Raw genomic sequence first — 26,742 nt, 5'->3', positions numbered from 1 at the left:
CCTGGGTGGCCTCCCACAACTTTTGGGGATCTTACTGGCTCACGGAGCCCCAGTCGAGCACCCACGACGCTCACAGGAACAAGGCCTCACTCCGGCCCACCTGCCCGCTCTCATCCCTAAACTGCTAGCTCCGTCTCCCCTGCGCCTCCGCCCAGAGCCCCAAGCGCATGCGCACACGCGCCGTCGGACGCGAGCGAGGGCGCAGGCTCAGGGCGCCGCCTCAATAGGTCTCCGCCCCCTTCCCCCCCCCCCCACTCCCGGAAGGCGGCCTCCGGCTGGTGCGCAGGCGCCGCGGTAAGGGGCGGGTCCGCGCGGCTCCCGGCGCTGGTTCTCGCGAGAGGCCGGTCCGCGATCTCGTCGCTCCCCCTCCCTGCCCTCGGCCTCCCCGGCTCCGGCTGCAGCGTCAGCCTCGGGCGGGCCTCCCTTGCGGCGGCGGCGTCTCCTCGGCCTCAGCCGCGGCGCCTCTCGGCGCCCCTTGGCCCCGGTCCGCAGCGACGCCCGCCCTCGCCGCCCCGGTGCCCGCCTAGGCCGCGGCCGCAGCCCCGGGCTCACGTCGGCGCCGCCCGCTCCCGGCCCGCCCCCTATGGGCCCCGGTTAGAGGTGCCGCCGCCGCCGGCCCGCGGAGCCCCGATGCTGGCCCGGAGGAAGCCGGTGCTGCCGGCGCTCACTATCAACCCCGCCATCGCCGAGGGCCCGTCCCCCACCAGCGAGGGCGCCTCCGAGTGAGTGGGCCGGGCTTGGCCGGGTTGTGGAAGGGGAGGGGGTCCCCGAGTGGTGAGATCGGTAGGAGGGGGGGAGGGTCCCTGAATGCTGAGGTCGCGGGAAGAGGGTCCCTGAGTGGAGAGGATGGGGTGTTGGGCCCTGAGTGGTGAGTTGGGGCTGGGGGGGGGGTCCCCTGAGTGAAGAGGTTGGGGTGGGGGATTCTGAGTAGTGGGGTCGTGGCAGGAGGTCCCGGAGTGGAAAGGATGGGATGCAGGGTCCTGAGTGGTGAGGTCAGCGGGAGAAGGTCCTGAGTGGAGAGGATGGGGTGTTGGGGCCCTGAGTAATGAGGTTGGGGGGTGGGGGGAGGTAGGGTCTGAGTAGTGAGGTCGTGGGGTAGGCGTTCCTGAGTAGTGAAGTTGGGGAGAAGGTCCCCGGGTAGTGAGGTTCAGCTGCCTGATCCTGGGGGGGGGGGGGGGGGGAGCCACCGCCTCTGGGGGCTGGAGCCTTGCAGACGCTGAGGCAGACGAGGGGACTTGGGGGACAGAAAGGAGCATCTGGGACCGTGGGGGTTCAAGGTAGCAGAGTCGTATTGTGTGAGGGGCACGTGCTCGTGAGGTCAAGCCAGGGTGACCCCTTGGCCACAGAACAAGTCCCCACTCCTGTTCCCCACGCTAAAGAGAGGCAGGGTGGTTCCAGAGGCCCCTAGCTGGGGTCTGTTTGCTGTGCCTGTGGTGTGACCCAGTGAGAACCAGGTGTGATGGGTGAACTGCATGTTGGGCACCTCTCGGGGGACTTGGCACTCTGGGCCCCGGGGGAGGGAGTCTTGGTGGCTGTATGTGCAAAAGCTGACATCTTTTCCTGGTTCTGAGTTTGCGGCTCGACGTGGGGATGTGTTCCTTACTTTCAAAAACCTACTGCTCCTGCTTCTCACAGGAGAGCGCCTTCTTCATACTCCCTTCTCTGCCTCTTACCGTGGTTTCTGATTTCCATCCCTTCCAGAATTCCCCCCGGTAGAGGAAGCCAGCCATTGGAATTCCAGTTGTTTTTTTTTTGTTTTTTTTTTTTTAATAACCACAGCTGAGTTGCTATTAAATTTAAAATGGATTAATCAGCTGACTCCAGAATGCATTTTAGATATCACAGGGCAATGCCAGAGACCTCGCAGAGTCTGGCCTCAAAAGCTGCCTCTTTAACTCTACGGGAAGGAGTCATGTCGCGTATGCTCATTGCTATGCCTCCTCTCCTCTCTGTCCATCGGTCCTTCTCAGCCATTCCTCATCCAGGCGCTTGTTAACCAGGCATTCAGGGAGCACCTGCTCAGGCCCATGGTCCTGGCTCGGGGCCGTGAGCAGGGGCTTTGCAATCGCGCAGGACACGGGTTTGATTCCAGGCACTGCCACGTCCGTGCCCTGTAACCCTCAGGCAAATTACTTAACCTCTCTGAGCCTGTTCCCTCCTGCGTGGGCCAGGACTACAAGATCCCCGCCTCCCAGGAGGATCTGGAGAACAAAACAGGGTGGGGTTTGCAAAGCTCTGATACCCAGGGGCAGGTAGCCCCCTGCCTTCTAGCAGCTTCTTTGCAGCACCGGCCCAGATGGCATTGCCCGGCCAGCCGCAGACCATCTCGTTCCCAGCCTGTGCCCCTTTGCTCAGGCCTCTGAGTTCCAGGCTCGTTGCGGTCAGTTGAGGGATTGGAAGGTTCCTGAGGAATTTCTAGTCTCCCTCTTTCATTCCCTGTTTGAACCCCTCAATGAGGTCTCCTCTATGGGGGTGATCAACCTTGGCTTAAAGGCCATCAGAAATTGGTGGGGGCGCCCATTTGAGCGTCTGACTCTTGATTTCAGCTCAGGTCCTGATCTGAGGGTCGTGGGGACATGCATTGGGCCCCACGCTGAGCACGGAGCCTGCTTAAGATTCTCTCCCTCCTGCCCCTCCCCTGCTTGCTCTCTCTCAAGCTTGTGCTCTCTCGCAAAAAAAAAAAAAAAAAAAAGAATTGATCGCCATGGACCACCTGAGGTGGCCCATTCTCCTTTAGAGACTTTTCTCAGGTACCCTCCCTGTCTGGTCCAGTAAGCCCCTGACCACAGCCAGTATTTGAAACGTGGCTTATCCAGATTCAGGGGAGACGGAGTAGTTAGTATCATACGCGTTCCAGGTGCCAAACATTTTAAATGAAAAAGAAGAAAATAAGTATTCGTTAATCGGTTCGTATTGATTTCATGTTGAAAATTGGATTTTTTTATTTAAAAAAATTTTTTTAATGTTTATTTTTGAGAGAGAGAGAGAGAGAATGAGCAAGCAGGGGAGGGGGCAGAGAGAGAGGGAGACACAGAACTTGAAGCAGGCTCCAGGCTCTGAGCCGTCAGCACAGAGTCTGACACGGGGCTCGAACTCACGAGCTGTGAGCTCATGACCTGAGCCGAAGTCGGACGCTTAACTGAGCCACCCAGGTGCCCCTGAAAATTGTATTTTTGATGGGTTAAGTCAAACATGTTAAAATTACTATTACCTGATCTATTTTTAAGGTATATTTTTTTTAATGTTGCTAAAATATTTTTAATTGCACACATGTTAAATAAAATAACTTGCACGTGTGGCTTTTATTCTTTTTTTTTTTTTTTTAATGTTTATTTTTGCAAGAGAGAGCACAAGTGGGGAAGGGGCACGGGGTGGAGGCGGGTGCACAGAATCTGAAGCAGGTTCTAGACTCCAGGCTGTCAGCATAGAGCCCAACTCGAGGCTCGAACTCACGAACCACGAGATCATGACCTGAGCTGAAGTCGAACACTTAACCGACTGAGCCCCCTGGGCGCCCCCTGTTCGGTTTCTTTTCCTTGTGTGCATTGAGCTAATGTCTGCCCACCTCTTACAGGGAGCTGCTTTTTACTCCAAGATTTGGTTTAAAGTCAAGGCATTAGTGAAATTACCTTATTTGTCAAAATCCCTTGGAAAATTCCTTGAATCACCCAATAAAGTGCCGAGTATGTAGTTGGTTGTTTTACTAACCGGCTCCAGGAATGTTTGTGTGTATAAATGCTTAATGTTCAGAGCAACATAATAAGAGCCCGTCCTCAGGGAGGGGGTGGAGTCCTCTGCACAGTACTTGGGTCTGATCTGTTCCCGCGTCCTTCCAGCCACACACGTGGGGCCTGGCATGCGGCGGCCGCACGGTGAGCCTGGCTGGGCCAGGTCATCTCTCTGTAGCTTGCATGTTCTTGGCTAGCCCTTGCCCTTGGGGTCTTTGCAGAGCAAACTTGGTGGACCTCCAGAAGAAGCTAGCAGAGCTTGAACTCGACGAGCAGCAGAAGAAGCGTCTAGAAGCCTTCCTCACCCAGAAGGCCAAGGTCGGAGAGCTCAAGGACGATGACTTCGAAAGGATCTCGGAACTGGGGGCCGGGAACGGCGGGGTGGTCACCAAGGTCCAACACAGACCCTCCGGCCTCATCATGGCGAGAAAGGTGAGAGGCGGTTGGCGAGGGCGGGCCTCTGCTTTCTGATCCGCCCAGGGCACTTGGGCACTCGGGCACTCGCCCGGGCCCTTAGCGAGAGCCGGCCCGCTTGGGATGCGGAATGCCCGCCTGCCTCGGGCTGCGGAATGCCCGCCTGCCTCGGGCTGCCCTTCCTTTCCCGACCGCTGCCTTCCAGGACTTCAGGTCACGTTCCCAGAAACATCCGGACTGGGGCAGACCGGCTCCCTCTTCTGGGCTCCCAGGCCACGGTGCAGCCCCCTGGCTAGGTGGGCGAGAACCCTCCCTGAGAGATGTAGGGGTGGAGAAGAGGAGGGTGTGACCATTTGGGGATTGGTGACTCCTACACGCATAACCGGGGGACACAGTCCATGTGATAAATCGCTCAGCTCATACAGGCATAGCAAGTCAACCCTTTCTGGAAGCCCGTGCCCCGGTGGTTCCCACCTGTGTTTTCAGAGCCCCGAACGCCCCGCGCCCAGGTGGGTCCACGTGGGTCCTGCCTTCCCTGGGTTCGCCGTGCTCCCTTGCCACTGGGATTTAACATCGTCGCTCTTTCTCCTGCCCCCAGAGCACCTCCCTCTCTCCTGAAACCTATTTCTGTCCCCTTCCCGCAGGCAGCCTTTTCAAAACCAGAGCAGCCCCAGAAGTCTCTGGTCTGCCGTCACCCAAAGAACAGGGGATAAAAAGGCAGATGTGAGATTCAGGGGGCGGTGGGGGGGGACTGAGAACAGAGAGCTGGTCAGAGTTGGCTTGAGGCACCAGAGAGTGCTCCCGGGCCAGCTGAGCAGTCTCCTGGGACGTGCCTCGTGGTAAGCCTGAGCCTGGGAGCTTGTCCACACCTTTACGGACAAGCCTTCGGAGTACGATTCGGGAGCTTGAGCCTGGGGCCCAGATGAGTTCTGCCGCACGGCCACGGTGCTCCCTTGTGACGGGTGCTCCCCTGTGACGGGTGCTCCCCTGTGACGGGTGCTCCCCTGTGACGGGTGAGCCGTCGCCGTGAGGGAAGTGGGGTGAAGTCTACACGGGCACTGCCGGTCTTAACAGCTTCCCACGCGTCCAGAAGTCCTTCAAGTAAAAAGTTAAGAGAAGAACAGGTCTAACCTATTGGGGAGCAGACCTCCAGTTTTGTTCCCCGTAGATTGTGGCCTCTCAGTCGTGTGGGCCCCGTGTGGCTGCCCGCCCAGCACGGTGTCGGAGCGGAGCTGTGCCCGCGGGCACTTGGTGGACGCTTGGAACAAGAAGGCCGTCCTCGCAGCCAGCGCAGTTCGGGGCTGCGACTCCACAGGCCCAGGAGCTCTCTCTTAGCCAGTCAGCGGAGGTCGTAGGCTCTTTTGAATCCCATCCGGAAGCCCATTTCACCCAAGAGGCCGGTTTGTTTTTATTCAGCTGGGGGCGTAGGTGGGAAATTGACACGCAAAGCGGTGTTTGGGAGACCGGCCTCGGTGGTTCCCCCCATTACCCTGGGTGGATCCCGAGTCCCCGCGTGCTGGGTCTGAATGCCATGCTTTCTGAGTACAGAGCTTCTCAGATCTGCAAATGCAGCCCGCCAGCCGGGCTGGAGTTCGAGGGCCAGGGTGGGCTTCTCCGTGGGCCAGCATCCTTTGTCACCCGCGTGGCTCCGGTCCCTTTGATCGACGGAGGTGGGGGGATGTGGAGGCTGGTTACATAAGCCCCGAGTGAACTGGTCTGGACTTTTACAGTCACACTTGATTGTGTTTTCTTGGCTGAAGCACAGCGTTCCGACCCCTCATGCCGTAGGAACCAAACCTGTGTCAGTCGGGCCAGGAGAGTCTGCAAAGATCACGTTGGTTCCGTACGTGCCTCCCTGGACTGGTAGCGGACGAGTGAGTTTGGGCCTTGTGTTTGTGCGGCCCCCGGGCGCCCGCGTGCCTCCGCGATGGAGGTTTTGTGGCCTCCGTAAGGCCACATCGTGGGACCAGCTGCCATCTCTCAAGTGCCCGGCCCACGGCCGAGCCAGCGTTATTTATGTTCTGGTTTAAAAGGATCGGGGGCGCCTGGGTGGCGCAGTCGGTTAGGCGTCCGACTTCAGCCAGGTCACGATCTCGCGGTCCGTGAGTTCGAGCCCCGCGTCAGGCTCTGGCCTGATGGCTCGGAGCCTGGAGCCTGTTTCCGATTCTGTGTCTCCCTCTCTCTCTGCCCCTCCCCCGTTCATGCTCTGTCTCTCTCTGTCCCAAAAATAAATAAAAAAAACGTTGAAAAAAAAAAAATAAAAAAAAATAAAAGGAGCAACAGCTCCACTTTACACACGGGCAGCCTGACGCTGGGTCGGGGCAGCGTGTGAATTGGCTGGGGTGTGCCCCTCTCAGGCTGGCCCTTTGCAGTCAACCCTGACTTGATGGGCGCTATCAGCTTGTGGCGTCCAGAATTTACTTCCCCCCCATCTCCAGCTCGCACCTCCTGGCCCCCCATCGTGCGGCGGAGATAATCGCTTTACATCCCGAGATGGTTTGGTGTTGGGTTTGAATGCCGAGCTCCAGCCTTATCTAGTCCTTGGCGTCTGCGTGACCCCAGGGCAGTGGCGTGGAAAGCGCGTGGTGTTGGTGTTCGGGGAGCCTGGCCCCAACACGGACTTGCCCGCCCGCCAGCTGAGTGCCGCCGAGAGCAGGATTTAACCTCGCGGCACCTAGACCTGCCCCTCGGCCCTCCTCCCACCGGGGTTGATGTCGGGAGTTGTGAACGCATGTGCTCAGAGACGTGCCCCTCGCTCCCCGCTCCAGCTTTTCCCCAGACGAGATGCTGGCAGGCTGGCTCCTAACTGATCTGGAAGGCTCGCTCTATAGTCTCGTTCGCCCCCGCATTCTCTCTGCAGTGTCCTTCCCGAAAGCCTTTGACTTACCGTGGCCTTACTTCACGTTAAAGGCTCCAACCCCAGGCATCCGGGGTTCCGTCCAGCTGTGCCCCCTTCTGCCCACTCTTCCCCTTCTGCGAAGCCCGCAGAGTTCTAGCCCTGCAGCTCGGTCGTTCATCTGCGGCCCCTTTGAAGTTCTCGGTCGAGAGCCGCCCCGTCCGCGGCAGCCGCCCTGGTCAGCCTTGGCCACGGAGCCGTCGGGACACGGTCGGTCCGGCCGAGGTGTGCTGTCCGTGCAGGGAAGCGCGTTCCGGGTTTCAGGGGCTTGGGGTGGGGAAAGCTCACAGATTACGCGTTGAAACAGTAATGTTTTGGTGCATCGCATTGAGTGAAAATACACGAAAAATTCCTCTCCTCTGTTTTCCTTGTACTTTTCCAACGTGGCAGCGGGAGGGTTTAAGACGGAACGCGCGGCCTGTTCTCTGGGGCAGCGCTGGCCGCCATCAGCCACATTGCTCATCCCTCGGCCTCAACCAGGCCCTCTTTCTGGGCTTTTGAGAGGAGACCGCTGCCTTCTGGGTAGACCGCCGCGCTCCTTTTCGGAGCCAGCGTGTCGCGAGTGGACCCACCGGGCAGGTGGTCCTGCAAAGGAGAGACTGTCCCCGAGTCCTCGGACGGGTGGCCGCAGGGGCGGGGCGGTGCCCAGGCGTGCGGCCAGAGCTTGCCCCCGCAGGTGGCAGCGACAGTTCCCCGACTTTGCCGGGGAAGGTGAGGGGCGCCGGGCACCGTGCCACTGCGACCCACCAGTCACGGCCGCCAGGGTCATCGTCACGAGCTGACACCGTGTGCCACCCTGAACTCAACAATCACACCTTCCTGGTGCCCTCGGTCCGCTCTCTGCCCCCCCGCGGAGCACCCATTCCCCCACCATATCCGGCCAACTCTCATCTGGCCTTCCAGGCCTGGGGAGCCTCCCCCCCAGCCAGTTGTCTCCCCTGCTCCCTCCGAGCAGGTCTTTACCACTCCCTCTGCCCATCACAGGGACTCCACGCAAACGTCTGAAAGGCTCAGGCGCCCTCGATCCTTTTCCGCCTCTCCCGTTTCTCTTGTCCTGTCGCAGTGGTCAGGGCAGCCGAGATCCTCGGTGGCCTGGACAGGGGACCACGGCCTCAGCTCTTTCCCGGTGGGCATTGCTCTTGGTGCTTTGTCACCTGCGTCCTCCGCCTCTCCAGATGCCCCTTTGGTTTCTCACCTTTTGAATCTCGAGGTGACCGTCCCCTCTGCTGACTTAAACTCAGGTGAAGGGGACCTAGGACCCTCGGGTGGTGGCCCGGAGCTCCCTCCGTGTGGGGCTGCGGGACTCCAGAGCCAGACCCCTGGCGGAGAGGGGCGGAGGTCCCGGGCCACCCTGGGCTGGTGCTGTGGGTGACTGGGGGGGGAAGATTCCTCTTACCAGAGCTCCCCTGTAGCCAAGTGCAAATGTTTGCTCCATTGAGGTTTGTTTTAAAACAGCCTTTCTGAGATGTACTTTACGTGCCACACCGTTTACCCTTTTACGTGTGTGTGTGTATGTGTGTATGTGGGTGTTTGGCCCCACCTCCCTTCCTCCTCTTACCCTTTTTTCTTTTTTTTAAATGTTTATTTTTGAGAGAGAGAGGGAGACACGGAGTCTGAAGCAGGCTGCATGCAGGCTCTGAGCTGTCAGCACAGAGCCTGACGCGGGGCTCAAACTCCCGAACTGTGAGGTTATGACCTGAGCCGAAGTCGGAGGCTCAACCGACTGAGCCACCCAGGGCCCCCCCCCCCACCCCTGCTTACCCCTTTGAAGTATATGTAATTCAGTGGTGGACATTCTCAGACCTGTGCATCCGCCACCACCATCTATTCTAGAACATTCCCTCTCCCCAGAAGGAAACCCCATCCCTGTCAGCAGTCACCTCCCCGGCCCCCACCAGCCCCCTTCCCGTCCGTGGATAAGCCTGTTCGGACGTTTCGCACACGTGGACTCACACCCTTTGTGGCCTCTCGTGTCTGGCTCCCTCCCTGAGCGTCACGTGTTCGGGGTCCGTCCACGGGGCGGCGGGTGGGGGCGCCTCGCTCCTGCTGGCGGCCGAAGGACGTGCGCGTGCGCGGCGGGCACACCCGAGTGAAACGCGTGTGCGGTGGATGCTCGGGTGGCTTTCGCGTCCTGGCGATCGTGAGTCCCGCGTGCACGCGGGGCGCGAGTTTGCGTGGACGTGTGTCTTTGGTTCTCTAGGCGCCTGGAAGCGCGTCGCTGTTTCGAACGCTGTGGCGAGCACGTCGGGGCCGGGGCTCCGGAGCCCGCTCGTTGCGGGTGCCCCTCCGAGGCCCGGTCTCGAGCCCCCTCCCCTCTCCCTCGCAGCTGATCCACCTGGAGATCAAGCCGGCCATCCGGAACCAGATCATCCGCGAGCTGCAGGTGCTGCACGGGTGTAACTCCCCGTACATCGTGGGCTTCTACGGGGCCTTCTACAGCGACGGCGAGATCAGCATCTGCATGGAGCACATGGTGAGTGGCTGGGGGTCCCCGCCCGCCGCCCTCGGGCCCGTGTCCCCAGACGCCAAGCACCGTCGTTCCCAGGGTCCTTCCCGAGGTGCCCCAGGCCGGGTCGGCGTGTGCGCGCAGGTCCCGTGGTTCTCTGCCCCCGTTGCGGCCTCGCCCCTCCCTGGGCGCGTGGCAGAAGCCGTTCCGCCTTGTTTTCCCCACCGGCCGTGTTCTGGCAATGCCACGCGCCCGTAAGGTAGCTTATTAAACACTCCTTGATGGTGGGCACGGGCTGATCCCAACCCGTCCCAAGCCACAGTGAATGAAATTTCCTTACACGAGACGCGGGATAAAGTCCCGAAGCTGGAGTTGCCGGGCCCGAGGCGTCCAGCAATCTCGATGGATGTTTCCTAGGTGCCCTCTGAAGAGAGAGCTCCGTTAAAGGCGAAACCCCGCTCTGCCCCCCAGCTCAGGCCTGCGGAGTCAGAAGCTTCGGGGTGGAACACGGGCACCTCTCTTGTTTCAAACCACCATGGCTGATTCTGACGAGCCCCCTTATTAAGAAACTGTGGTCTTGAACGTCAGAACCGGGTGGGATCGGGCGTGACAAAAGCAGAAGTGGTCAGAGCTGAGGGCCCTGGGAGGAAATGCTGCCCACCCTGTTCCGAGCCAAATTCGTCAGGTGTGGGGCTGTCTGCCGCCCGGCTCCCCGGGCCCTGGCCCTGTGGGGCCCTTGCAAAACCAGGATGCTGTGGCCTTAGGCACGGCGGCTTCGGTTACGCCTCGCAGGCCTGCGCTGTCCCCTCCGACGGTGTTGTAACGCGGGCAGGAAGTGAGTTTCAGCAAGCGCCCATGAGGGACGCTTCGTGAGCGCTCGTGGTGTAACCGTGCCCCAGGGGGGGTGCTGCAGGCCCCAGGCCCCGGGTCACGCGGCGCCCCGCCCGCCGGTCGCTGCCAGTGAGCGCCAAGGGCAAGAAAGGTGGTCGAGGCAAGCCTCTGCCTCCCCCCCCTGCTGCCCCGGAGCGCGGTGCGGGTCCGAAGCCGCCACCTTCCCTTGCAGAAGAGGCCCCTTTTCCCACCTCGGCCCCCTGGCCCCGCTTCTGTTCTCGGTTTCCTGCCGAGGCATCTGCGCCCCGGCGACACGGAGAATGGGCTGCAGCGATGAGGGGGAGGGGCAGGGATCCCGGCTGCTTGCTCGCTCGTCCTCTACACATTCCTGGTTGGGTTCTTTCGGTTTGCTTCTATCACGAGGGCGGGAGGGAGCTAGAGCGAGCGTGTAGCACCCGTGAGAAGACGCGGTCAGGTGAGGCCCGCGCTCCCCACCTGCCGCGGGGGTTACCGTGCCCGAAGCCAGGAGGCCACCGTTTTTCAAGTTTCGGGTGAGCCCAGAGGAGGGGGCGGTCTGGGCAGGGAGACGACAGCACAGTAACCGGGGCAGGGGTGGCGGGGGGGGGGGGGGGGGCCCAGCCCACTGCCCTTCGTGGTGTTTTCGTGTCACACGATCCCCTCCAGAGCCGCATTCCCCAGGGTTTTCTGCCTCTCCGTCATTCACTCGTGTGCCATATTGGGCGACAGCCTGGGGTCGGGCGTCCACGCCACCGCTCGCCTCTTGGCGGCATGGCTGGGGACGAGGTTCTCGCCTTCCACCCGTAGAGCTGGGGGGCGGGAGAGCCAGCCTTCCGCCAGCACCTGGAGCCGAGGGCAGGGGGCGAGACTATCTGCGCAGGTTTGCTTGTGAATTGGCTCCTGTGTCCAGCCGGGAGGACTCCGGCCCCCGCTTGCAGCAAGAGACCCCCAGCTGGTGACGAGCAGCGTGGATTCCGCACGCAGGGATGGTCTCCCTTGGCCGCCCCATGGGGTGTGTGGGGCTTAGAAGCAGCGGGCCGGTGGTTTCCTGGTGGCCTGAGGCTGTCGCTGGGGCCACTCCGGGCACGGACCCCGCAGACAGCGGGTACTTTGGGGGGCAGCCTGCTGACTGTTCACAGGCACCTCTTGGTGTTTTCTGGGGTCTAGTCAGATCTGAAGTCACACCTCCGCCTGGCAGGGAGAGGAAAGGGTGATCCCCACCCAGGCCGGGGACAGAGGTGACTGGACGACAGGGCGTGTGTGCCCCGAGCACGAGGCTCCCTGAGGAGAAAGCACGCATAACGGGAGCCGTTTAGGTACATTTGTTAAACTCTGTGTTTCCCCGCGCATGTGGATGCCTATTCAGATACACAGAAAGATCTGGAACAATAGAAGTCACGCTTCGGGGAGGCCAGCGGACTCTCCAGGAGATTAGGGGGTGACGTGCCTACAGTTGAGGGTTTTATAAGGAAAGTATTCACGTAGCACCTGCTTGATCAGGGTACAGTTCCCAGAGCATTTAGGACACCTACACAAAATGAAAGTGTGGGATGCTGCACACGCGTGAGATTTGGGGTCAGAGACGCCCAGTTGTGCTATATCTCTGCCACTTCCTGTCAACGTGGCTTGAACGATTTACACTCAGTGCAGACCAGGGGGGTCTCATCCGGGACTGCTCTTGCCCCAGGGGACACCGGGCCACGTCTGGGGACATGTGTGGGACACGTGTGGCCGGCAGGACTGGGCAGTGCCTGGCCTCCCGTGGCCTCTGGGGGTGTCCCCCCTGGACATCCTCGTTTATAAGCCTGTGGTAGGTCTGTGACAATTAAGAATGAAAGGAGCTGTGTCAGGAAGCAGGGTTATGGTTTTAAAAGAATTTGTTTTTTGATTCTTCTAAGATTGGTTGATACAGGAGAAAACGGGAGGGCTGGAAGGAACGCCCCCGCCCTGCAGACAGAGCGGGCTGAGCCAGGACGCCTGGTCCCGAGGGTGGCCGTCTAGGCACTCGAGAGTCATGTGCAGGTTGTAGAGGCTTCATCGTGTATCGGGTTTTCTAGAACTTCCCACCCCTGGCCTTTCTCACTGGGCACGACTCGGGTAGAAGTGCTGGAGATACGGGGCCCCGGCACCCCTGGGATTTCAGGCTCTCCTCCCGCACCCCTTCCTCTGGCTTCGAGGAAGCCGCGTGGCTGTAGGCAGCCCGGAGCCGCTTGGTGGAGACCGTACCGGCCCGAAGCTGCCCAGCATTGCGCTCAGATGCTGGCCCCCTGTGCTTGGAACTTAGTGGGTCCATCTAGCGTCCCAGGGGACCCAGTGGGCATTCGTCAGAGCCCCACCTAGGTTTGGTCTCCAGGTTTGCTGTCCCACAGCCTGCGGATTTAAGGCCATGACTGGGGTGGGGTGAGGTGGGACTCAGACTGGTAGGACCTGTGCCCGTCCTTTGAAGGCAGGACGTATCTGCACACAGCGGCGAGCACGTGACAAGGCCTGAGGGACGGGGTCCCGGGAGCCGGGAGGTGTGGGCAGCGGTGTTTCTCCTGTGCTGGTGCCTCCGGGCCCCTGCTGCCCTTCTGCCCGGTCTGCCTCCGACCTGCAGGAGGAGAACCCAGCCCCAGAAGCTGGCTGCTTCCCTCTGCCTGCTGCCAGTGTGGCGAGCTGGGGAGGGCTGAGTCCTGGGCCTCGCTTTCTGGGAGGATGGGCCGCCTAGGACACTGGCCGGCACTCTCGTTGCTTCCTTACTGGATGGGCTGTCCCGAGGGACCGGAGGGGGTCCCTGCTCTTGACCAGCGAGTCGCGTCTGGCTGTGGTCTGGCCTCCGTGTCCCGTGGAGGAGATTGAGCTCCAGCTCCTGGCAAGCGGGGAAGTGCTCCGCTGTCCTGCCTGCTTCCCGGTGTCCCTCTGGGACTCGTCCTCTGCACCGCAGGCCCCGCCTGGCCCACCGCCCAGAGCCGGCTTTCTCCCCTCTGTGCCGTCCCTAGGACGGCGGTTCTCTGGACCAGGTGTTGAAAGAAGCCAAGAGAATTCCCGAGGAGATCCTGGGGAAGGTCAGCATCGCGGTAAGTGCGAGGGCTCCAGGCGCACGCCCCCTGCACCTCCCCCCCCCCCCCCGACCCCCCAGGGCCGCCGCACCCCTGGGGCGGGTGCGTGCACCCACTCCCGGCCCTGGGCTCCGCACGAGTCTATTCTTGTCCTGGCCCCAGTTGGAGGTCCCTGTCTCTGGCAGCCGAGGGGCTGAGCAGGTGGCACCTCTTTGCACATGAGGTGGAGGGACGCTTTCCTGCCCCGCGCGGGCCTTGGCGCCCCGTGGGTGGTACCCCACAGTGCTGTCCTCACGTGGCGAATTAGCCGTCAGTCTGCGGGGCCTCGGTGCAGCCCGGCACGGAAGCTCTCAGCAGACGGTGCCCGTCAGGCTGGCGAGACCCTCCAGGCAGTGGGGGCGGGCCGTTGTGGCCGTCCCTGCCACTCTTCTCGCTTGTCCCAGCCTCACGTGGGCTCCTGAACCCGTCCCAGTCAAGTGGCCCCTCGGGTCTGCCCGAGACGCCGCCCTGCTCACCCGCTCCCTCCCTCCCACCCCGCAGGTTCTCCGGGGTTTGGCGTATCTCCGGGAAAAGCACCAGATCATGCACCGAGGTGAGCGGGCCTGGGCGTCTAGGCGGCGGGCGGGCCAGCCGGGCCGGGCCCCCCTAACCTGCAGCTGGTTCTGCCCGCAGATGTGAAACCGTCCAACATCCTCGTCAACTCCCGAGGGGAGATCAAGCTGTGCGATTTTGGGGTGAGCGGGCAGCTCATCGACTCCATGGCCAACTCCTTCGTGGGAACTCGGTCCTACATGTCTGTAAGTCTGTCAGGGAGCCTGAGGGCGTCCGTACCCTCCCCTCTCCTATCCGCTCTTCCCTGTCTTCCAGAAGCTTTTCAAAAGCCTGCAGTTCTCCGTCACACGCGTTGTGTTTCTGCTGGGGTCCTACTTTCCGTCCACATTCTAGCGACCTTGTCTTCTCACTCGGGGCCTTCTCTGGAAACACGTGCCCCGTTCCTTTCCGCCAGCATGAGAGACTGAGCGCAGGGCTGTGGTCAGTTAGAAACTGGCCCTGAGGTGTTTTCGGAAACATCTGGGCGTCTCGGGAGCAGACTCTGAGAAGTTAGTCTTGGGACTGTAGCAGAGTCTACGCTGTGCCCCTTCGTGGGCTGGTCGTCCTTTTGCCAAAGCGCCAGGGGTTCGGGTCTCGAGTGCTGTTTCGGCCCCGGCTGGGAGCCTCGCTGTCCCCAGGCGGTGGGGCGGGGGGTGGAATCGCGGGAGGGTGGCCGGGCCGGGCCGGGGGCGCCAGGGTGCGGCTTCTTCGCCCCTTCTCCCCCGACAGCCGGAGCGCTTACAGGGCACGCACTACTCGGTGCAGTCGGACATCTGGAGCATGGGCCTGTCCCTGGTGGAGCTGTCCATCGGAAGGTACCCCATCCCCCCGCCGGACGCCAAGGAGCTGGAGGCCACATTCGGCCGGCCCGTGGTTGACGGGGCAGAAGGAGAGCCTCACGGCATCTCGCCGCGGCCCAGACCGCCTGGACGCCCCGTCAGCGGTATGGCCCGAATCGGGAACTTTGCACTGGACGGGCAGTGTTGCCCGTCCGGGGTGTCCCGGGGCGGCTTGTGGGGACGGCCCCCCGGACCCGGTCCCATCCAGGGGCAGCTGCACGTGTTAACCAGCTGTGAAACGAACCTGTCAGCCAAACTGTCATCTGGGTGGTTTTTCCAGCACTTTATTCCGGAAACGCTCAAACGTAGAGAGAGGCCCACGGGGATTGCCCAGCGAGCGCCCACAGGCCCGCCGCCTGGACTTTGGGCGAAGGCTCTGCCGTTCGGAAACCGAGACTGACTCGAGTCGGACCCCCTCGGCTGCTCTGCCAGATTCAGTCCCGACACGCAGTGCAGGAGGGAGCGGGAGGCTGGGGGGCGCCAGAGGACTGTCCGTACCCGCGGCGGTCACCTGTGCGGTGGGGGGCTGCCCGGGGCCAGAGAGCTTCAGGCTGGCCCTCTGGCCGCTTTGGAGGGGCGAGGGCGAAGGGTCACGGCAGCGTAGCTAGGAAACAGCGCTCAGGGCTCTGCTGTCTTTCTTTTCCTTAAGTCAGGTGACAGGAAGGGAGCGGAGGGAGTCTGAAGGAGTGCGCCGTGGACAGTGGCCGGCCTGTGCCTTGGCTTTACAGAGAGACGTCACACACCGTGTGACTTACTAGCTTAAGGGGTGCAAGCCAGTGGCTGCCTGTGTCTTCACAAGGCTGTGCAGCCGTCACCACTGTCTGGTTCCAGAACATTGCATCACCCTAAAAAGAAGCCCCATCCCGTCAGCCGTCACCCCCGCCCCAGCCCCTGGCAACCACGAGCCCCCTTCCCGTCCGTGGACGAGCCCGTTCCGGACGTTTCACACCCGCGGACTCACAGCCCGCGTGGCCTCTCGTGTCTGGCTCCCTCCCTGAGCGTCGCGTGTCCGGGGTCCGTCCACGGGGCGGCGGGGGGCGGGCGCCTCGCTCCTGCTGGCGGCCGAGTGTCCCTGTGTGTGGCGTTGGGTCTTCGCTGCCCACAGGCGCCGGCAGTCCAGCAGCGGTTTGTTTGCCAGCCCGGCTCCTCTCCTCTCCTGGTGCCAGACCCAGGGGGTCCGGGTGTCTTGGTTTTCTCCCGTCTCCCGCCCCCGTGTGTGTCCTCGGGCCCTGGCTCCGTCCCTCCCAGCGCCAACTCCCAGATGGCATCGCGGGCACCCCGCCGAGGCCCCGTCCCGGCAGGGAGAAGCCGCAGGGGGTGTCGTGCCAGGCCGCCTCGGCCTGCCAGCGCCTCCCCCAGCCCCAGCTCGCGTGCCCGTTTCAGGACAGGGGACAGGAGGCGAAAGTCCAGCGGCCAAACCTGGCCCTGGCCAGCTGGGCCAAAGACAAGGGTCAGCTGCCCCCAGCCGCTCGTCCATCCTGGGCAGCGTTTGGGGCCTGATGCCGCCTTCACCCGCGGCTCCGAGCAAGGTCACGCTGCCCTCCTTGCTCGTGGTCACCCCCCACCCCCCTGCCTGCGCGCTAGAAAGCAGGGGCTGTGACTTTGGCACAGCCTGGAGGCAGCACCGTGCCAAATGTGTGACTTCTCAAAAAACACTCCTGTTCGTTTTGGCGTCTCGTCTCGTTTTGTTTCGTTAAGTCACGGGAGGCTCAGAAGAGAAGCCGCTTTGCCAGGGAGGCAGGCGCAGTCGCCGGGGGCACGGCCAGGCCGCCGCCTCTGGTTCAGGCCGGCGTCGGGGGGAAGGGTGCTCGGCGGACGCCCGCCTCACCCCTGGGTCCGTCTCTGCCCCTGCAGGCCACGGGGCGGACAGCCGGCCGGCCATGGCCATCTTCGAGCTGCTGGACTACATTGTGAATGAGGTGCGTACCCGGAGCCCCCCCGCCCGGCTGCCCGGGGGCGGGGCAGGCCGTGTGGCTTGGATTTGCCCGCGTGACCCAGAGGAAGGAGCTGCAGGCACAGACCGCAGCTTGTCGCGGGGGGGGGGGGGGGGGGGCAGGTGGCGGGACCGCTTCCCTCACACACACGAGTGAGCCGCGGGCACGGACGGGGGCGGCTCCTCGGGCCTGGAAAGGGCCGAGTAGGGCCTGACCCTGAGGCCCGCCCTCCCAGCTCGGTCAGGCCACCCTTCCTGGGCGTTGCGTGGGCCGCAGTGTGTTCTCGGTGGCCCTTTTGAGTCAGGGCGGAGGAACAGGGCGGCCAGGCTGCCTGAGGCCCTGGCTCGGTCCGGGGCTGGGCGTCCAGTGAGCAGCTGAGAGCAGGGTCAGTGATGACAGAACAGGACGGGCTGGCTCTGGTGACACAGCCCTGCACCCGGCAGCCACGCCCGGGCCCAGCGAGCACGTCTGTCCTCCCAGGGATACTCGCCACCCCTGCTGGGTTTCACCGGGACCGTTGGCCCACAGCCTTCCCTGACAGGGGCTTAGCCCCACACACACCTGTCCCCACCCAGGCGCCTGTGTGCTGGCTTCCCCAGCTTCCAGGCCCGAACCTGGAACGAGCTGCCCCCCCCCCCCCCCCCCCCCAGTGGTCCCAACCCGCTGCTGGAGACAGGTGGCCCAGACAGTACGACGCACACCTGTAAAGCGGGGGTGGGTCCTGTCTTTTCCCCCCACAACCAGCTGTGATCCTGAAACCAGACCTTTCCAAAGAGAGCCCTGAAGAGCCTGGCCGAGTTGGCAGGGCGGGTGGGGAAGCTGCTGGAAGACGGGGTGGGGGGGGGGGGGTGCCTCTCTAGCAATGAACGTGAAAGGACTGGGGCCAAGGGTGGTGCCTTGTGAGGGTCCCCGAAAAGTGCTGTGCTGTCCCCGCGGATGCAGGACTGGCAGGTGCCTTTCCCCGTGATTCCAGAACCATCCTTGAGTATCTAACCCCCACCTCTCTGTCCGCCCACAGCCACCTCCCAAGCTGCCCAGCGGTGTCTTCACCCAGGACTTCCAGGAGTTTGTAAATAAATGGTAAGGTGCCACCGCCTCCAGCACGGTCTCGGGGCGGGCCGGGGTGGGATGCCAGGCCGCCAGGGGCCCCGCCTGCCTCCCGGGATGGCCGCCCACACCCTGGCCACCGACCCAGATGTGCACTTCCTTCCTGGTCCGGGGCCGGGCCCCTCTGCTGGGACCGATGGGCGCTGCCGGTGGGTGGCCGTGCCTGGGGGGCACCTGGAGCTCACCCGAGAACCCAGATGGGTTCCTTTCCGAGGCCGCTGAGTCGTGGTATCCAGCTGGTGGCCCCTCTTGTCCCCGGAGCAGACCGGGATCACGGGCCGTGTGGAAATGATGCCTTCCCGCCGCACCTTCCACCAGCAAGCACCTCCGTCTCCCGGCCTCTCGAGCCCGTAACTGCCCCATCTTCCACACGAGGCTTCCCAGTCGCTTCCTGGCAAGTGGCCACCTTTTCTTGCCGCGTCAGCCCGGGCCCGGGGCGCGCAGGCTCCAGAGCAGGAAGGGGGCTCGGAGCCGCCCCTCACCCTCAGGGCCGGCAGGGCGTCCCACACAGCAGCACACCCGCTCCTGGTGGCAAAGCCACCACTGGCCCTTTGCACGACCGCTGGACAGCACGCTGCAGCTCAAATGCAGTGACGTGTCAGTGCTTCTGTACCCGTTGCGTTTTCTTTTGTGTTTGAACAGCCACCATTTGGCCTCCGGCTGGTTTGAGCAACGGTTCTTAGGGGCAGTTCTGCTTTTTTGAAGGAAAAAGTTCCATTTTGACACTGGGGCTCCCAAACCGGGGACATTCGTTAGCAGTGTAGCCGCGTTGCCGCTGGGCCTGACGGAGCAGCAGCGGGGGCGTCCCCACGGCCTCGCCCCATCCCTCTTGCCCTCCCGTCCCCGGGGGTCGTGCCCTCCCAGCAAGGGGGGAGCGGAGCAGACTCCGTGCCTTGCCGCATCCAGGCTTCGGACCGGCCAGGCGTGGGGACCGGGCTGACCCACCCCGGCTCCGCAGGCGGGTCTCTGCGGCCACCGGCTAACGGCCCTGCCTTGTCTTCCCACCCCGTCCTCCTCTCCAGCCTCATTAAGAACCCAGCGGAGCGAGCCGACCTGAAGACGCTCATGGTGAGTGAGGCCGCGGGTTCCGGGCCCCGGGGGCGCTCCTCAGGGCGCGTGTGGGTCTCCTCTGCTCCGAGCAGCCGTGGCGCCCTTGGCTCCCAGAGGAGCGGGATGGCCCAGCTGTGCCCGTGGTCGGGGTGTCCGCGCCTGGGAGTGCCGGGGCCCTCGTGCTTCTGTGCGGCTCCCGCCTTGGGCCTGGCGGGCCCCACAGATCGGGGAGACCCGAGGGCCGCCGGCCTCCCTGTGCGGCGTCCGGTGTCCTTGAGAAGCCAGGTGGGCGTCAACTCCCCTTCCCCCCGGCAGGGTGGGGGCGGGTGGGGCTGCCAGCCCCGTTGACCTGGGGCATTTCTCTCTCTGAATTTGACCCCCTCCGCTGCCGGGCCTCCTCACCCACAGCCACCCTGCCAAGCCTGGGGCGGCCTGCTCTTCAGGCACCTCCACGACACGAGACCGTGAGGGTCACACCTGCTGGTTCTCGGTCTCTGGTGCCGAGCGTCAAAACACGAGCGTCTCTTAATTATCGGAACGTGGTCTTTCCAGTAAGGGAGCCTCAGCCTTCCCGCTTCCTCCGGTTAGCCTCCACCTCAGGACCTTTGCAAAGGACAGTGCTTCTCCCCAGGGGACGTGTCCCGGGCCCCTCTCAGCTGGCCTGGCTGCTTCCTGGGGTCTCCGCTTCAGCCCCTCCTCTGACGTGTCCCCAGACGCCTTGCCTGGTCCCACATCCTCTATTCGTTCTGGTGACGGCCAGCGTCTCCTGGTCGTGGGCGCCACCGAGAACGCCAGGCGGGGAGGGTCTGCGCGCGGTGACTCTTCCGGAAAGTCTTCCGACGCGGGAGGTGTCCCAGTAACGTGTGTTAGAGGCACGTGTGACGTCACAAACGCCTGTTCGTTGTAAGATACTCGAAAATCTGTGAAATAGAGAAACTGATGGATGGTGGGGCCCCCGCGGCGCCCCCCGGGACTCTCTGTCCCACTTACACCCTGCCGTGGGACCGACTTTTTAACTTCCTTCTCCCCCGTTCCTACCCCCTGCCTACAGCGCAGGCAGCAGCTGGGGGTCCGGGTGTCGCGTGAGGAGACCAGACCTGCTCCCATGGACCCCAAGCCCCCAGGACCCACCCCTCCCAGCACGGCCCGTTGGGAAAGCGTCGCTCACCCCCCCCCCCCCCCCCCGGCCTGCAAACCGGGAACCTTGGGTACTGAGCCGTCCTGCGCAGGAACTGCCAGCCGCGTGCAGCTTTCTAAATTACTTGAACCGAAACAGAAGGCCTGGTTTGGCTCCTCAGCCACAGGAGCCACGGGTAAAGGCCTCGGAGCCTCCCGTGGCCAGTGGCTGCCACAGCAGACAGAACGTGTCAGGGACTTCACTGTCCTCCCGGAGGCCCCTGTCGCTGCAGATCAGACGTTCTCACCCGGGGGTGACCGTCCCCGGGGGACACGGGGAGGTGCCTGGAGATGCTCGCGGGCGCCGGGGCCGGGGTGCCGCTCAGCCCCCCGCGGACGCCGCCAGGGGAGCCGCGGCGCCGGGGGGGCACCTGGGCCCGAGTGAGCGGGCGCGGGGCGGCCCCCTGCCCGCGTCCTGGGCGCATCCGGACGGCCCGCCGACGGGCTCCTCCTTCCCTTCCAGAACCACACGTTCGTCAAGCGGTCCGAGGTGGAAGAAGTGGACTTCGCCGGCTGGTTGTGTGAGACGCTGCGGCTGAGCCAGCCCGGCACGCCCACACGCGCCGCCGTGTGACGGGGCCCCCCGGCGCCCTGCTCTCCCCCGCCCACCCGCCCGGCTCCGGGGAGGGCGGCCCTGCCCCTGGCGTCTTCTCAGACCCGCTTCCTTAGGCTCACAACAAAACAGGGAAAGAAAAAGCAAACTGTGCCCATCGTACTCGTTCCGTTCGTTCTGGGGGGTCAGCCCCTGGCCCGGTCCCAGGGCGGGGGAGCCGCCCGGGGATGCAGCGCCAGCCCCGAGCCCGCCGCCCACCGGGGGAGGAGGGGGTGGGGGTGGCACCAGGAGCCGGCCTCGGAGGGGACCTCTGGACGCCGGCGTCCTTCACCGGACAGGGAGGGGCGCCCCGCCCCCTCCCCCCGACGCCCAGCACTGTCCCTGGAGGTGGCCGTGCGGTCGGCCCCTCTGCCCGCCCCACCGCCTCTTGTCACTCAGCGTCCCGTGACCTGCGCCTCGGGAGGGACCCACTCAGCCCCGCCCCGTGCTCGGGGGACAGACGCTTCTGACTTCACGGCAGCGAGCCGGCACCCGGCAGAAAGGACGTGGCGGGTTTCCGAGCTGTCGGCGGAGCCAGCAGACGAGGCCTGTGCTGTCCCTGAGCCTGCGCACCGCCAGATGCGACCGGGTGGCTCCTCGTGTCCCCTCCGCTTTCCCAGATTCGGGAGTGACTGCCCAGGGCGGGTCACTCAGGCCGTCCACGGGGTCAGCCACGGCCACTGGGAGAGGGAGGTGGTCCCGGTTCCTCGTCCGTCGGGGCCCGGCCACGCTGCCCCTGGAGCCGCTTCTGAGACTTTCTGTCCTCGGAGCCCCCGAGAAGACGGAGCTGGGAGCCGGGGGCCCCCCTGGACGCTGCCCGCGGGCTGGGACGAGCCGACGCTCAGCTTCGGGGAATCGCAGGAGGAGCCCTCGTCTCCTGTGGACACCAGAGAGACGGGTTGCTGGCTCCTTCGACTGGCTTTCAGGGTCCTCCACTTCCCAGATCCCCCAAAGTCTCACCTGGTCGGGAGGAGAATAAAGATAAGCGGAAGTCGACCGGTGTCGCTCTGTGGGGCCTGCTGGGAACATGGTCAGCATCTGGGCAGCGGGCGTCTGACGCTGGCCACTGACCCGCGGCCTCTGTGGCCTTGTGTCGCACACGCCCAGCCCGGCTGCGGCCGGCCAGCCCCCATTAACGGCTTGCCCTTTTCAAAGACTGAGAGACCGGGTCCCGAGGGCTTGGGGATTTGGAGTCGGTGGGCTGAGGCCCGCAGGGTCGACGACAAGCTGATGCAAAAGGGCGACCTCCAGGGTCAGGACCCCAGAGGGGTGGGTGCCACCCTGAGACCTCCCCTCAGCGGTGACCCGAGGCCGAACCAGAGAAACTGGCACTTTCTCTCTCCATCTGCCCCAGACCAGGCTCCTGGAAAGCTGGGGGCTCGCCCGAGCCTTGGGGACCTAAGTGTCCCCTCCCCGACCCATGTCCCCTGCAGGCGCCCGGCAGTTCCCACCGGCCGCCAGACAGACCTGGTGACCGTCCCTGTTGCAAGGGGACAGGCTCCTCGAGCACTTAAGAGCTGTTGGCTTGGGGGTCCGGGCAGGAGGTGGTGTCCAGGTGCTTCCAGGCCTGTCCGTGGCCCATAGAGTCGGAGCCGATCACGCAGCCGTGGCCCCTGGCTCCTCCTGGAGAACTCGGCACAGCCCGTACAGGAGCGGCACAAGGACACCCCCTCCGTGTCCGGGGCTCCTGTGGACACACGGGGGCGACGCCAGTGACCCCTGACACCCCCGCTGTCTGACCCCGTGGTCCAAAAACAATCACGAGAGGAATCGTCTTGGGATCTTACGCGTTGGGCGCTCCCTTCGTTGGTTTTGTGTTTTCTTCACTTCTGTTGGTTTTTGGCGCTTGGTTTGGAGGAAGAAAATCCCGAGCGGGAGCCCGTTGGTGCGGAAGCTTCTTCGGGCTGGATGTTTTCATCCATGGGAGCCGTACTGCACGTGAGCACGTGCGCCGTCCTCTACGTCCCCGGAGAGCCGGGCTCTTGCCCGTGGCGTTTGCGCCTCCGCACCCGCTCCATCCAGCCCTGTGGCCCGCGTCCCCTTCCCGGTGTGAGGAGCCCCAGGGCCCGCAGGGCGGAGCGGAAAGGAGGTGTGCGGGGTCCCGGTGGCCCCGTGCACGTCACGCGGTTGGGAGATCTAACCTCTCGGCCGCGCTTCACGCCCGGAAAACAAACGGGAAGGTAACCGGAGGGTCTGTTCGATTGGCCCCACTGTAGGCAGAATGTCACCGTTTTACCTTGTGTCCACTATGGGAGAACGAGCAGCGTGGTCTTTGACATTCTCCTCTCCCCTCCCCCGCCGCCACGAAGTCTTGGGGACCTGGTAGGTGTTTTGCCCTCACGGCACATCTCAGACCCGGCACGTCTCGGGTGCCGGTGCCGCCCGTAGCCCAGGGCGGTGTTGGGCAGCACAGGCCCAGCTCTCCATGGGGATGACCTTGGCCCCTCAACCCGGGGCCACAGGGCCACGCCTGGGACACCTGTGGTTGTCCCACGGGGGGTGGGGCCGGGGAGGCCGCTGCCCAGTAGCGCCCGGGGCGCCCCGCGGAGAAGGGTCCCGAATGGCCACGGTGGCCAGCAGCGGGTGAGGGGAGGGAGACCCTCCGTTAACTATTTGGAAAAGCAGCGGAGGCCGGGCCCTGCTCCCACGAGACCTCAGGGTAGATCCCCGAGGGGTCAGACGGTGCAAGCCAGGGTGAGCCCCGCGTGACTCCCCTCTCCCGCCCACTCAGTGTGTCTGTGTGTATTTATTATTTACTTTTAAGCCAGCTCCGCGTGGGGCTTGAACTCTCCACCCCGAGACCCCGAGGCTCTTGTTCCAGTGACTGAGCCCCTCAGTGTGTGCATTCAAATGGGCGCAGGACCCCAGGACCTCAGTGGTCACGTGATCGTGGAAGGCAGTCTCCTGGGGGCTCAGTGGAGGCCCCTAACCCAGGGAGTCTCACCTAGGGCAGTCCTGCCCCCCAAGAGACACAGGGCGGTGTCTGGGGACATCTGTGGTTGTCATGACCAAGGTGTTCCTGGTATGGGCGGGAGGGGGTTGGGAGCCCGGGATGCTGCTCGGCCCCCGGAGCGCCCAGGCCGACCTCTGCAGGAACGACCCACCCCAGGGGACACTGCCCGGGGGGTGGGAGCCTCATTCAGCCCCAACCCCTTCCCCAATTTGACGGTCCAAGAGGCCACGGTCGCCCGGCCAGCAAAGGTCAGCGGCTGCCTCGTCTGCGTCCCCGCCGCCCTGCCCGGACTTCCCCCGTCCACAGCCGGAGATGCCGTGTGGCAGGAGGGATGTGGGCAGAGGTGGCCCAGAACCTTCTGGAAGGTGGGGAGTTCGGAGGAGTGCGCTCAGCCAGCAGCCGGGGTGGAGGTGTGTGCCCCCGGCAGGAAGCCTCAGGTCAGAGGCGGAACTCGGCCTCCCTCTGTGGGCCGCGGACTCCGGGTTAACAGAGGTCAGAGGAAACTGTGACAGGGTTTCCCAGAAAGCGGGGTCCGCCGCGGGGTGGGGGGGCGGAAGGGGAAGGGGCCCGGCCCGCCCCCCTCCCGGGCTCCAGCTGACCAGGTGTGTGCGCCCCAGGCCAGGTGGGGGGAGGACCCGCCTGGCCGGCCATCCCCATGGCGACGCAGGGCCCAGGGCCGGCTCCCGAGGAGGAGGAAGGAGGAGGAAGGAGGGCCGGAGGGAGAGGCCTGGGCCCCACGGCTGGCTGCCTGAACCGGGCCGAGGCTCAGTCTCGGGTTTCTGCCCGGCCTTCCCAGGGGACGGAGGGGGGCCCCGGAGGGAAGGACTTGGAGAACCAGAGGCCCCAGGTGAGGGAGGGACCTCGGCCCGCAGCCCCGGCTCCTCCCGTGAGACACCCACCCCACGGTGGTGGCCGCGGGACCCCGGGAGCCCCACAGCATTGCTGCCCGCCCCCCCCCCCCCCCCCCCCCCGGCTCAGTGGCCTCAGGGAGGGTCCTGCCCCCCCGGGGAGCCTCCCTTCGCTCCCTGTCCCGCCCGCACGGGGTCAGCCCAGGCTGCCCCTCCCCCAGGAAAGAGCAGACCCTCTCCCTTCACCCTGACCGCACCCCATAATGTGGGCGACACGTTCAGCAGCTCTCGGGACCCCTGTCCTTCCTCTCTGACCCCCACAGAGGCTGCGCGACTTGCCCAAGGTGACCTGGGACCCATGTGGAGGGTCCAACCTGGCCCGGGCCAGACTCCGGCCATCCTGCCTGCTCTGCACTCGGTCACCGTCTTTTCCCGGGCTGTTCTGCGGTGGGGTCCACGGCCCGGCCACAGAGCTGGACGCAACTCCCAGCGCCCTCCAGCCTGAAGGCAAAGCGAGGCCGAACCCCACAGACTGGCTGTTCTCTCCGAGAACTGGCTACACACGAGGGTCGCCGAGGGCCCTCGGGGGCAGGGAGGGCCCCCCCCCCCCCCCAAGCAGGGAGCAAAGCTGGGCAGTGGGGCCCTAGAACACGGGCCCTGGAGATGGGCCTGGCGGGGGGCGAGGCAGGGAGACGGGGTTCAGAATATTTCACGACTGTCTAGCAGAGCAGTGACCACCCCCCCGTCGATGTGGGAAGGAACCTGGGGTCACGAGGCCCCCACTGTGCCTGGGGTTGACCCTTTCATCTCCGTCGCTCTGGTGGGACACAAGGAGGCCGGGACAGCGGCTGCCATGTCAACGTCCCGCTGGCCTTGGGCACGGGACTGGGTGGGGGCCGAGCGGGGAGCCAGGTCGCTTGGACGTCTGGCCAAGACACCGGTACTTTGTGCCAGGGCCGGCTGCCGCCCGCGAGCCAGGCAGTCGTGTCAGACGAAGGGGCTCAGGAAGACGAGTTAACGGGGAACACGATGCACAGAGCCAAGCACGGGGGTCCAGTCCCAAGGGTGGCCGTCCCCTTGGGGGCCCTGCCAACCGTGCCGGAGGGGACATTCATGGATTGACAGGGGGGCCGGACCTCTGATTGCAAAACAAGTCACGGAGAGCTGGGTCTAGGGCAAGGCCTTGGACTGGAGACCCCCCGTCGTCCTCCCCTGGGGCCCAGCCCTGAGGTCCGTCCCTCCACAAATACCCTGGTCCAGGGGGCCTGCCTCGTGTGGAAGTCAAGGCCGGCTCCTGAGAAGCTGTCCCGTCCTCCCTGCCCCCCAAAAGACCAAGCCCACCCGGCACCGCTGTCCGCTGCCCCCACGGTCCCCGTTCTGCTCCCCTCTGAGCCTTGTCACACTCTGTCCCCTCTGCACCTGCCCGGTTCCTGCTCACTGACTGGTGGGCGTCTGCTCAGAATTCACCTTCTCAAGGCCAAGGCGTCTCCCCTGCTTCCCCACCCCAGGTGGCTGCATTCCCCCCTCCACTCACGTGCAAGCTTGTGCAGGGGTCAGTCACCACACCGCTGTCCTGACACCCCGCTCCTTTCTTCCAGTGACGGGCTTGGATTTTTCCACGGGGACCCAGAAGCTCTCTAAGCACAGCCACGTCACCACCCTCATGCCAGATTTCCCCCCTCCCCGGGGACCCAGGGTGCAGGTGCAGAGGCTGCCCAGGGGTCCTGGGGATGAGGATGGGAGAGAGGTGGGAGGGGGCAGAGGAAGTGCAAATCTCTCACTCACTCTGGCCTCCCTGTCTGCACCTGCTGTTCCCCGGTTCTGGAAGGTTCTCTCTTCCGTCACCCCTCTCCACCCCCAAATCCTGCTCAAACTTCAGGCTCAGGACAAACATCCCAGCTCAGGACAGCCTTCTCCTTCCCCTTCTTCCCTCTCCCCACCCCCCCTACCCCACCCCACCCCCACCCCCACCCCCACCCTCAAGGGCCGCCAGACCTTCCCGGGAACCTTCAGCACCATTGCTGGTGTGATTTTTCCGTCTCCCGTCTTTGTGGCCTGGGACTTGCTGGCGGGCTCTTCACCATGATACGTACATAACTCGGGCAGCAGGAGAAAAAAAAGCAGGTGAACTTGGACTGATCACAACTAACTTGGTGCATGAAAGGGCACCATCCAGAGACAGCCCCCAGAGTGGGAGGAAATATTTGCACATCTTGTACACGGGAGGCGGGGCTAGTCGTAAGGATGTGCGAAGCAAGCGTCCTTACAACTGGACAGCCAA

The 26,742-nt window shown here is 64.0% G+C and overlaps 1 protein-coding gene and 2 long non-coding RNA genes across 5 annotated transcripts in view; 1 reads left to right on the top strand and 2 right to left on the bottom strand.

Moving 5' to 3' along the window:
- The first annotated feature begins 337 nt into the window (after window positions 1-337).
- MAP2K2 (mitogen-activated protein kinase kinase 2) overlaps window positions 338-26,742 on the top strand; it is a 211,776-nt gene continuing 185,371 nt past the window's right edge. Inside the window, exons 1-11 of one of the 3 annotated variants that reach the window (XM_019430859.2) lie at window positions 338-722; window positions 3,950-4,160; window positions 9,365-9,511; window positions 13,312-13,389; window positions 13,912-13,963; window positions 14,044-14,168; window positions 14,692-14,905; window positions 16,656-16,720; window positions 17,754-17,815; window positions 18,865-18,910; window positions 19,314-19,563. In XM_019430859.2, the coding sequence (XP_019286404.1) occupies window positions 631-722; window positions 3,950-4,160; window positions 9,365-9,511; window positions 13,312-13,389; window positions 13,912-13,963; window positions 14,044-14,168; window positions 14,692-14,905; window positions 16,656-16,720; window positions 17,754-17,815; window positions 18,865-18,910; window positions 19,314-19,421 (1,200 nt within the window). In that variant the 5' untranslated portion in view covers window positions 338-630 and the 3' untranslated portion in view covers window positions 19,422-19,563. Of the gene's footprint in view, window positions 723-3,949; window positions 4,161-9,364; window positions 9,512-13,311; window positions 13,390-13,911; window positions 13,964-14,043; window positions 14,169-14,691; window positions 14,906-16,655; window positions 16,721-17,753; window positions 17,816-18,864; window positions 18,911-19,313; window positions 19,564-20,531; window positions 21,657-26,742 lie in introns of those variants that run through there. The other 2 variants (XM_053898105.1, XM_019430857.2) reach the window with 2 other exon arrangements.
- LOC109255969 (uncharacterized) lies at window positions 19,611-26,377 on the bottom strand. The gene is made up of 2 exons (XR_008420560.1): window positions 25,996-26,377; window positions 19,611-19,812 (listed from the first exon to the last, which is right to left on the bottom strand). It is a non-coding gene; the product is annotated as an uncharacterized LOC109255969 (long non-coding RNA).
- LOC128775655 (uncharacterized) lies at window positions 20,701-23,262 on the bottom strand. The gene is made up of 2 exons (XR_008420561.1): window positions 22,128-23,262; window positions 20,701-21,676 (listed from the first exon to the last, which is right to left on the bottom strand). It is a non-coding gene; the product is annotated as an uncharacterized LOC128775655 (long non-coding RNA).

This window comes from Panthera pardus, unplaced genomic scaffold, assembly GCF_024362965.1.
Source record: "Panthera pardus isolate Hobbes unplaced genomic scaffold, ASM2436296v1 HiC_scaffold_8, whole genome shotgun sequence".
NCBI lineage: Eukaryota > Metazoa > Chordata > Mammalia > Carnivora > Felidae > Panthera > Panthera pardus.
The sequence above is the reverse complement of the archived record's forward strand: the minus strand, read 5'-3'. Positions and strand labels throughout refer to the sequence as shown.